General features: G+C 55.2%; 2 protein-coding genes across 2 annotated transcripts; both read left to right on the top strand.

Moving 5' to 3' along the window:
• Positions 1-138: 138 nt before the first annotated feature.
• Positions 139-3,866, top strand: POSPLADRAFT_1099666 (hypothetical protein; the record flags this gene model as incomplete). The annotated part of the gene is given in 4 exon segments (XM_024483186.1): positions 139-221; positions 3,266-3,270; positions 3,287-3,438; positions 3,459-3,866. Coding segments are annotated over 4 exon segments (648 nt in total), but the record flags the coding sequence as incomplete, so codon positions are not given.
• A 3,204-nt stretch (positions 3,867-7,070) lies between these two features.
• On the top strand, positions 7,071-8,146 carry POSPLADRAFT_1159296 (hypothetical protein; the record flags this gene model as incomplete). The annotated part of the gene is made up of 4 exons (XM_024487413.1): positions 7,071-7,145; positions 7,318-7,425; positions 7,904-8,039; positions 8,115-8,146. Coding segments are annotated over 4 exons (351 nt in total), but the record flags the coding sequence as incomplete, so codon positions are not given.
• Between the last annotated feature and the right edge of the window lie 2,550 nt (positions 8,147-10,696).

The following is a 10,696-nucleotide window of genomic DNA, read 5'->3' on the forward strand; positions in this document are numbered from 1 at the left end:
CAGCGCTCAAACCTAAGGCTAGGGACAAGAAAATGTATTAGTTAGTGTAAGGTAAATGAGAGAATACAGGAGCTTACTGACCTAGGGACAAGAGGTCGAAACTGAGGTCCCTAGGGCAGCAGAGGCCGGCTTATATACATGGGGAGATTAGGGCAGGCTGTGCACGTTGGTCCGTGCGCAGCTGGTCTGTGCGCAGCATGCCGACGCGGCCACGGGGGCCGGTGAGTCAGAGCGGCTGTGTCAGCGGGGCCCGAGCTGTGCCGTGCGCTGCCGCCCCATCTAATCTAATCGTACAGTAGATAGTGACGCGTCCATATCAGGCAGGTAGTACAGAGGTCGCGGGTTCGAGCCCGCGAAAAGGAAAAAATTAAAAAACGGCTAGACGCCGTACCAAGTCGTGACAGGGGCGATGTCCGGATTCTTCAGCATACCCTTGATGTACCGAGCATCGACTTCGACGATGAGGTTCCGAACGCCGATCAGGTAGAGTCGAAGGGATCATAGTGCACGAAACAGGCCGTAGATCTCGAGCTTCGGCTGCGAAAACCTTCATTCGCGATCGTTGAGTGTGATCGAGCCGAACCTGCTGTAGTAACGGATTCGCGTGTTGGCTTCATCGCACTGACAGAGGTGATATCCGACGGCGATGAACGACGTGTCGACTGCGAGAATGACGGGAGAGGGGGACTCATAATTGATGGCTCGGAGTGCGGGGGATGAGAGTAGCGCGTCCTTGAGGTCTTCCTGCGCTGCGATTTGCTCTGGACCGAACTCGAACTCGACATCCTTCCTCGTGAGGCGTATGAGCGCGTCGGCGCGGTGAGCGAAATTATGGATGAAGATACGAATGACGCCGATGGTTCCGAGGAACGCTCGAACATCGGATAGAGTAGTGCAGGGACCCCAGTTGCGTATCGAAGCGACGCGAGAGTCGTCAGGGAGGTGTCCTTGAGGAGTGCAGCGATGTCCTACCACCATGATTTCTCGAGCGATGAGGACACTTTTGACTCCTGAAAAGGTACCTCTGGTGTAGCGCATTTGAGTGACCACGTGGTTCATGTTCTCAAAATGCTCCCATACGAAGCGTCGAATGTCGCGGTTCGAAGGGAGTCGTGCGTCATCGTAGTCAGATTCGGGACCTTTGACGGGAACATCGTCGACGTAGGGCACCGTAACGTGCGGGATCTCGGGCTGGAGGATGTAGGTGACGTCGTCGTGGAATATCAGGACCGAGTTCGTCCAACCCATCGGGAGTGTGACCAGGCGCATGGCTCCGTAGGGTGTCTGGAACGTCGTTAGATCTCTCGAAGATTCGGCGATGAGTCGTTCGTCGTAGCCGATGTAGAGGTCGAGCATGCCGCCGCATGGTCTTCCTCCGAATTGTTCTGCGAGGTATTCGGGCGTCGGCGGTACACCGGAATGTTGGATCGTAACTGCATTGAGGGGCTCGAGGGAATGGACGAGTCGAAGAGATTTACCGTCCTTCTTGATGACACAGAACCACCGCGATCGATACGACGAGTTCGATGGCTCGTATACTCCGGCGGCGATCTTTCGCTTGATCACCGCGCAGACTTTGTTGTAGATCCCGGGCGGAATGGGGATATTCTTCTGCACCCAGGGCGTGTGAGGAACAACGGGGAAATCGATGGGGGGGAAGTACTCGGGCTTGAAGCATCCGCGCTCGTCATCGGTCCATGCGAAGGCTTCATTGTGCAGGCACATAAAGTGGTGGAGGACTCGACGTTCTTCGGGGAGTAGGAAGTCGCCATCGTGAAGCTTCTCGGTTGCTTCGAAGCGTTCGAGGGTGTACCGACCGGTAGGTTTGAACAGCGGGGGGTCGGTCGAAAGCTTAGGCATGATGGAGAGAGGGTCGCCCTTGATGTCTCGAAGTATTCGAAATTGTTCGGGGACGGCACCAAGGACGGGTCGAGTTTTGAGAGCGACAGGCTTGTACTTCTTCTTCGTCGCGGCGAGTATCTTGTGCGTTGAAGGGGTAGAAGTCGATGTCGTCGAAGGAAAGGGAAGAATCGAGTTGGAAAGCTGCGAGATGGACTTCGTCGGAGGGGGAGCTGGGGGAGTCGAAGCCAACGGAGCTGAAAATAGAAGAGTCGACGTCCACGTCGAAGCGTTCGACGGGGCGGCATTAGCAGCAGTAGTGTCCGAAGTGTAAAGAGACTGCAAATATGAAGAAACGGAGGTGCATGCGGAGAGGTACAGTGATGAAACAGCGTTCGGAGTCGAGGAATCAATCGGAGAGACGAAGGAAATACTCGGGTTTACCCCATCGTAGTCGATGACTAGCGCGGCTTCTCCTTGATCATGGGGAATCAATTCCTCGAAGCTAGAAAATGTGATTTGCGACACCCGACAGGATGCTGCCGGTTTCGCGATCTTCCTCGCGTGTACGTCGGAATCGTGACGGTTTTGCCGGTGTTCGGACAGAGGATCGTAATGGTCTGGTTTTCGTTGGCAAAGTTCTTGACGATGCTCTGCGTGAGCACATCGAAGGGTCGGCCGAGGAGGATGTCGTATGCTGCGTTTCGAATGACATGAGCCTGGAGGTACAACACGATCTCACCGATGCGGAAGGGAACGTTTCGAATGAGTCCTAACGATCAGTCCACTTCTCCGTTCGCCGATTGCATGTTCAGCTGGATAGTAGGATCGAAGAGGAGGTTGAGGCCCAGACAGACCTCTTCCGACATGGCGACGATCTGCGAACCGGGGTCGACGATGCATTCGATCTGCTCTTTGTTGTCAACCAACGCGATGATCGAACGAATCGCATTCGAATCGCGGGCGACGGTGAATTCTGCGGGGTGCTCGCCGTGCGGGATGTGCTTCAGATAGGTTTCATATGGGTCGGGGACGATTGTAGCACCGGGTTCCAACGTTGCACCTGAACACGTGAGCTGGTTGACGGCCGTGACCTCGTCGGCGCCGATTTCTACGATGTGGGCTGACGCGACGGGTTCCGTCGAGACTCGCTTAGGGGTGACGGCGTCGCGGTACTTGTTTCGAACGTCGGGCGCAATTGACAGCAACTCTTCTGGGGTCAGCGTGACGAACGGCGACTTCATCGAACGCTGGAAGATTTCCTCAGCGAGCTTCGGCTGGATAACGGGGATGATGGTCTTGTACGCAGGTTCCTTGCCCTTGTCATTCGAGGGCTTCGGCGGAGTTGCGAAGTTTTGAACGTTCAGTGGGGCGTAGGTTGCGTCGCGAGCATTTGCGAAGGGGTGTACTGGTGGTGCTGGGGGAGCAGATGTAGCGATAGGTTGAGATGTGGATTGCGCAGGTGGCGAAGGCGGCGCGGGCAATGCTGCTGGTATCGTTGGAGGCGGAGCCGTGCTTGTCGAAGTGCTCGAGGGTGCCACCACTCCTTTCGATGTACCAGAGCCAGAGGCTTCCGCGCTTCTCATGATGACTGGCGTCGTGGGCTTCTTCCGCTGTAGAATCTCGACGCCGTCGAAGACCTCCCTGCGCTTCCGAAGCTGAAGGAGTTCTCGCTCAAGCGCCTCGATCCTGCTGCTGGTGTTGAGTGTGAAGGTTTGCATAGTCGAGCGATCGTCGATCTCGAAGAGCATCGTCGGAGCGGCGGGTGCTGCGGGATTTCTTCTATGCCACTCGTAGATTCGATCCCGTATCATGAGACCAGGGATAGTGCGGGGGCAGAAGCTTCTGTTTGGAAGGACGATCTTGCCTTCGGTGTTACGCTTGCACTTGCCGTCCCGGATGTCGATCTCCGCAAACTCGCAGGTGCCTACCCTGCAGCCACGATTGCTGCAGTAGTGGCACGTCTGTTCAACTCCGCTGTTCTCGTGGATGTGGACGGCAGCTTGTTGTCTCGGTGCAGGGGCGTGGTTGTGCGTAGCGTGTGTCGTCGGCTGAATGAGTGTTGCGATCGTTCTCGACAGGCTTTCGATGATCATCGAGATGTCTTCGGTTTTGATCATCCCGGGGGGCACCGTTGTCGAAGTGTTCGACGTCGAAGCGGTAGCTTGGTTAGCCGCTGTCGTAGGTGTGCTCGATGTACCGTGTAAGATGAACGTAGCCGCCGCGTGAATCTCTGCCATGGTGTATGGGTCGTTGGCATAGTGATCGGGATGCTTGAGATGCAGTCGGGTCTCGAGCCGTGTGAGCAATGCTGGCTGGAATCCTCGAAGAAATGCGCGACTTTGCTCGATAGTGGAGAGCCGGTGCTGTGTGATGAGATGTTTCGTAATGGCCATGAAGTCGCGGTAATAGCAGCCTAGGTCTGCCGCGTTGTGAATCCCGATACGAGCGCGTTCTCCGATGAGCTGATCCATGTCCGCCAGCGACCACTTTCTTGTATCGTCGGCGCCGGGATAGAGTGCTCGTACGTCGGCTTTCCAGTCATTGTAGCTCTTGGCTACGTCGATGAAGGACTCGATGGTTTCCCACAAGTCAGCGACGTCGATCGAAGGGTACCGAACGGCCCACTGTTTCTTGGCTGCTTCGTCGGTAATCTGACACCGGGTGAACAACGCTTCGAGGTCCTGGAAGTAACGCCGAAGCGAACGGACTTCCAACGGGTCGAAGCTTGGTGCCGTCGAATGACCGCGCGGGGGCATCAATGGTGTGTTCGTGTTCTGACTCATGTTCGTGGTGTTAGTAGGAGCTGGGCTCAAAGAGGACGCAGTAGTAGTTGAAGGAATCGTAGGTGCGGGCGGTGCGGAGTTGGAGTTCGAAGCTGCATTCGAAGGTGCTAAAGGTGGCGGAGGTGCCAGGTCGGATGTAGGTATGACTGAAAGTCGCAAAGAGGATGCGATGGGCAGCTGAGCGTGGGCGCGAACAGAAGACAGAGTCGGAAGTACGAGATTCGAAGTAGATGGGATGGGATCCTCGGGTTCGGGCGAAGAACCGGATCGTTCGAAAAGTTCAGGAGTCGAAGTGTCGTAGTCGGAAGTAGTGAGGCCTAGAAGCTCGGGGGACGAAGTGCGTTCTTCGGCGGTCGAAGGGATCGGTTCTTCGTCGAAGTCGTTCTGGAGTTCTTGATCTATCTCGTCTTCTTCGTCGTGGTCGAAGTCACCGGGAATTGTTGGAGAGGGAGTCGAGGGTGTTCGAGAGGAGCTGTCGAGGTTCTCGGCGGCGCTGCGGCTAGCAGCCTCACGCGCTTGCGAGCGGGTGACTACTGGAGACGTTTTCGGAAACCCGAAAGCGGCGAATTCTTGCCTGAGATCCCCTCGCGGTGGGCTCCAGAAATGATACGACTTACGAAACCCTAACCCCTAACCTGGGTGCGACCTAAAGGGACTAGAGAGACAGATTATAGTTTGGGGAGAGGGGAGTTAGCAGCAAGGTGTCCCGCGGTTCGAGTGAACACGAGAAACGCCCTTGGCAAAGGTTACGAATAACGGGGAAGGTACGAGGGGGCTTCGACACGTCGTCGAAGCTACTCGGAGGCTGTGGAAAGTTAGCGACGATCGAAGCTCGGCAGAGCTCTTCAATGTATCGTAGAAGGAAGGGACACGACTTGATAGGGTGGACTTAGCTAGGACACGGTTCGTAGTTTCTTCGACAATAGTCGAAGTTGAAGGGTTCGTTGAGACGGTATCGACGAGTAAACGCAGTGGACGAGGTTTCGAGGTTACACAGTGAGGGACGAAGTGACGCGGTTTTTGGGCTTAGATGCAGGGCGAACTCGACTTATGAGCTCTGAACTCGAGGGGGGAAACGGATCTTGTCTTTTTAGAGAGAAGTACAACAGATTTTATACTACACAGGACGCTACGACTATCGAAAGTGGCACACTGGTACAAGGGGTTTTGCATTGTTCCTCAAGAAGCTGCCTCACCGAGGGGCACACACCAAGTCCATCGGTAGAGTGACATCATGCCGAACGCGGAGATGAAGAGCAACATATGGCCACTTCGGACCGGTATCCGTCGTTGAAGGCATGCCGCGAGGTTCGATACCTAATCGGGAAAGACCGGCTACGTCGGTGTGGCTTGGAGCGAAGCGCGTGCTTGGCCGAGCGGCATCAAGTGGCCCTATTGTTCGCCGAATGCGGAAGATGTCCCGAGATCTACGCGCGAGGCATCGGGACGACCGTGCCGAGCTTCGAGTAAGCGTCGCGCACCGTCGAAGGTGTCGAAGAGCGTCGAATGCGAAATCGAAGTGTTGGGAGACTGAGTCGAAGTGCCGGGCGGGATGTGACTGCCGAAAAGAGGTGAATCGGGGACTAGAGGGGCTTGGCGCCTATCACCAGCTGATATCGAGGATCTGCTCGACCTCGGTGGCGCGCTTCTCAGCTGCTTGCCACGTGGTGAAGGTCTCGAGCTCAATCTTCCGGTACACGCGGGAAGGAATACCGCTCAGGTACTTGTCGCGTAGCTCCAGGTCCCCATACCCAGAGCGATCCGCCGGACCCTTGAACAGTGCGGAGAACTCCGCCGTGGTGCATTTTTCACAGACCGATTTGTCCGCACAGAGCTTCGCCAGCTCTACTTGTGCTGCTGCATCGTCGAGATTTCCGAAGCGGGCCTTAAAGGCAGCGGTGAAGGCCGCTTCGTTCCTGAAGGGGGTCGTGACCCCTTGTACTCCCATCTGCACTGATACGAGCTGGGCGAAATAGGGAGTGGCCCAGGCATGGGCATCGCCATCGAGCAGGCTCAACGCGACCTGCACTTGGAGCTCAATGGTGGTCAACGACGTGTTGATCAGCCAATAGATACGTAGTTGCGACAGGAACCTGTCGCATTCGATGACGGTTTTGCCATCATAGCGGAGGGGGAGAAGGAGCTTCAGGGTCTCCTTGTCGGGGGCGGTCGAGGGGGACGACATTATCAGCATTGGGGGGGACGGAGGACGTTGCGGGGGTGGAGGCGGCTGTGGTGGCCTTCCGCTGGTCGAACTTCGAGAGGAGCGAGTGCTCGAGCGGCCTCTCGGCGAAGTCGGCAGTGAAGGCGCCAAAGGAAGTCCGGTGGGGGGGTTACGTACATCAGGGACTGCTGACGCGGAGGCGAGCGCTGTCGGCGAGGCGGGCCGAGCAGGATCCGCAGACTCGGACTCCGAAACTCCTTCTTTACTCGCACTCTCCTCAGGCTCAGGCTCTGGCGCAGGGTCTGGAGGGAGATCTCCTCACGCTTGACTTGGATCGGCGACGACAGTTTGAGGAAGTCGGGAGCTGGGGGAGACAGGGCGACAATGCCACGAGGCGGATTGAGATGCGAGGGTGCTGCGGGGGCCAAGGGGGTGTTGAGCCCGTCTGATTGCCTTGTAACAAGGGTAATCCTCCTCGATTGATCGGGGTGTCCGATTTGGGCATGGCTGCTGCTCGCAACGGTAGAGGACAGTCTCAGGGCTGTCTGGGATGTAGACGTCAATGAGATCCTGAGAGTCGAATGCGTGGATCTGGCCTTGGCAGGCAGCCACGATGGATGGGGGAAGGACGGGGAGGTGCGCGTACTACAATGGCCATGCTATACTAGCTTACGCTACGGCGCCCGAGAAGACACTAGGGTTCGCAGTTCACGTGGGGCCCAGTACTGCTTTTGACTATTATGCAGCAGGAACCTAATCCACGCGTCCGTGAGGACAAGTACCGCCCACTGAAGTGCAGGTACTGAAGAGTTCGTTCCCTTAGTGTTGGCGATGTATGTACGCTATCTACGTATCGTAATGTATCGTATGGGTGCGCACCACCCGCCCTATGGGAAAAGAAAAGTGAGTGTGGGGGTTCCAAGAGAACACCGGTCGCTATGGGAGTTTCGACCTAATGTCGCGACTTGAGGTCAAGCGACAGGGGAATATCTAAAAGCGAGGGGCGTTCGACTGGTTCTCACCGAAGTGATGGTGAGCAAGGCTCAAACCTAAGGCTAGGGACAAGTAAGTTAGTATTTGAAAGGTAAGTAAGTACAGGGGCTTACTGACCTAGGGACAAGAGGTTGAAACTGAGGTCCCTAGGGCAGCAGAGGCCGGCTTATATACAGGGGAGATTAAGGGCAGGCTGTGTGCGCTGGTCCGTGCGCAGCTGGTCCGTGCACAGCATGCCGACGCGGCCCCGGGGGCCGGTGAGTCAGAGCGGCTATGTCAGCGGAGCCCGAGCTGTGCTGTGCACTGCTGTCCTATCTAATCTTATCGTACAGTAGATAATGACGTGTCCATATCAGGCAGATAGTACAGAGGTCGCAGGTTCGAGCCCGCAAAAAGGAAAAATTAAAAAATGGCTAGACACCATACCAACTCGTGACAGTCACTCTACCGATGGACTTGATGCATGCCACTCGGGGAGGCAGATTCGTGCGGAACAATGCAAAGCCCCTTGTACTAGTGTACCACTCTCGATAGTTGTAGCGTCCTATGCGTAGTATAAATTCTGTTGTACTTCTCTCCAAAAAGACAAGATCCGGATCCCCCCTCAAGTTCAGAGCTCATAAGTCGAGTTCACCCTGCGTCTAAGCCTTCAACTGTGTCACTTCGTCCCTCACTGCATAACCTCAAAACCTCATCCACTGTGTTTACTCGTCAATACCATCTCGACGAACCCTTCGACTTCGACTATTGTTGAAGAAACTGCAAACCGCACCCTAGCTAAGTCCTCCCTATCAAATCGTGTCCCTTCCCTCTACGATACATCGAAGAGCTCTGCCGAGCTTCGATCGTCTCTGCTAACCACCCACAGCCTCCGAGTAGCTTCGACAACGTATCGAGTCACCTCGTACCTTCCCTAGTGTTCGTAGCCTTTTCTGAGGGCGTTTCTCATGTTCACTCGAACCGCGGGACACCTTGCTGCTAACTCCCCTCTTACAAAGATAATAACCTGCCTCTAGTCCACCTAGGTCGTACCCAGGTTAGGGGTTAGGGTTTCGTAGGTTGTATCAATGGCTACCCGAAAGGAAGCCTTATGATCACGTGATCGAGCTCGTGCCTGGCTACTCGACGTTCCACTCGAAGGTGTATCCCTTATCGAACAATGAGCAGGAGGAACTCAATAAGTTCCTAAAGGAGCAACTAGCGAAGGGCTATATACGGGAATCGAAGTCGCCCATCTCGTCCCCTTTCTTCTTCATCAAAAAGAAGGAAGGGACGCTTTGACCCGTGCAGGACTACTGCCGGTTAAATGCGATCACCATCAAGAATCGTTACCCGCTGCCACTGATCGCCGAAATGGTAGATAAGCTCCGTGACGCCACGCTCTTCACCAAGTTCGATGTCAGATGGGGCTATAACAATGTCCGGATCAAAGCCGGTGATGAATGGAAAACCACCTTTGTGACTAACCGGGGGCTGTACAAACCCCTGGTGATGTTCTTCGGCCTCACCAATTCCCCTGCGACCTTCCAGGCCATGATGAATGAGATCTTCCACGATCTCATCATCGGCGGCAAGATCCTCGTGTACCTGGACGACATACTCATCTTCTCCACTAACAAAGAGGAGCATGAAAAGGTCACACGCAAGGTTCTTTGCCGCCTTCAGGACAACGATCTGTTTCTGAAGCCTGAGAAGTGCGAATGGGATGTTCCCAAGGTCGACTATGTTGGCTATGTGTTCGGTGGCGATGAGGTAGCAATGGATCCCGCGAAGCTAAAAGGAATTAATGAGTGGCCGGTACCCCGAAACAAAAAGGATGTTCAGAAGTTCCGGGGGTTCTCCAACTTCTATTGCCACTTCATCAAAGACTTTGCTAAGATCTCGCGACCACTCGACCGGCTCACAGGGAACGACCCATGGCATTGGGGCGAGGAAGAGCAGCATGCCTTCGATGAGCTCAAGCGGCTCTTTGCGACAACTCCAGTCTTGGCGTTGTATGACCCTAACTGGGAGACACGCATTGAGGTTGACACCTCGGGCTATGCCACTGGTGGCGTGTTGATGCAGAAGCAGGACGACGGCAAATGGCATTCCATTGCCTTCAGATCCCACGCTATGGACCCTGCCCTGCATAACTACGAGATCTACAATAAAGAGATGCTCGCGATCATTGAGACACTAAACAATTGGTGCCACTATCTCGAGGGTTTGCCCAATCAGTTCAAGATCATAACCGATCATAAGAACCTCGAATACTGGTGCACGTCCCAACATTTCACACGTCGTCAAGTGTGATGGTCACTGTTCCTGACTCGCTTTGACTTCCGCATCACGCATAAGGCTGGGATGTCCAATGGAAAGGCTGATGCCCTGTCGCGTTGATCAGACCATCAGGTTGGCGATGAGGACGATAACACCAATCAGGTGGTTCTTAAACCGGAGAGATTCCGCATTGCCTCAGCCAGGTGTGGCCATGCCTCGGTGACGGCCGATCAATTGCTTCTGAAATGCATCAGGGAATGTTCAGAGAAGGATTGTGTAGTGGCCGAGACACTTGAAAAGGTGCAGGACCTTGGGCCGCCCCGGCTGCAAAGGGGTTTTGAGGAATGGAATGCCAAACAAGGGCTTCTGCTGTTCCGCAGGTGCATGTATGTCCCAAAGAATGCGGAGCTCCGGCGGGATATAGTCAAGATCCACCACGACTCACCAATCGCCGGTCATGGCGGTTGTGCCAAAACCCTTGAGCTCGTGTCGCGGAATTACTGGTGGCCTGGGATGTCCAAATTTGTCAATGAGTACATAAGCACCTGCGATGTGTGCAACTGTACCAAGACATTCCCAGCCAAGCCCCAGGGTCCGCTGAAGCCGAATGAGATCCCCGAGCGCCCGTGGCAGATCATCACGACTGATATGA

The sequence above is a fragment of the Postia placenta genome (genome assembly GCF_002117355.1).
Source record: "Postia placenta MAD-698-R-SB12 unplaced genomic scaffold POSPLAscaffold_22, whole genome shotgun sequence".
NCBI lineage: Eukaryota > Fungi > Basidiomycota > Agaricomycetes > Polyporales > Adustoporiaceae > Rhodonia > Rhodonia placenta.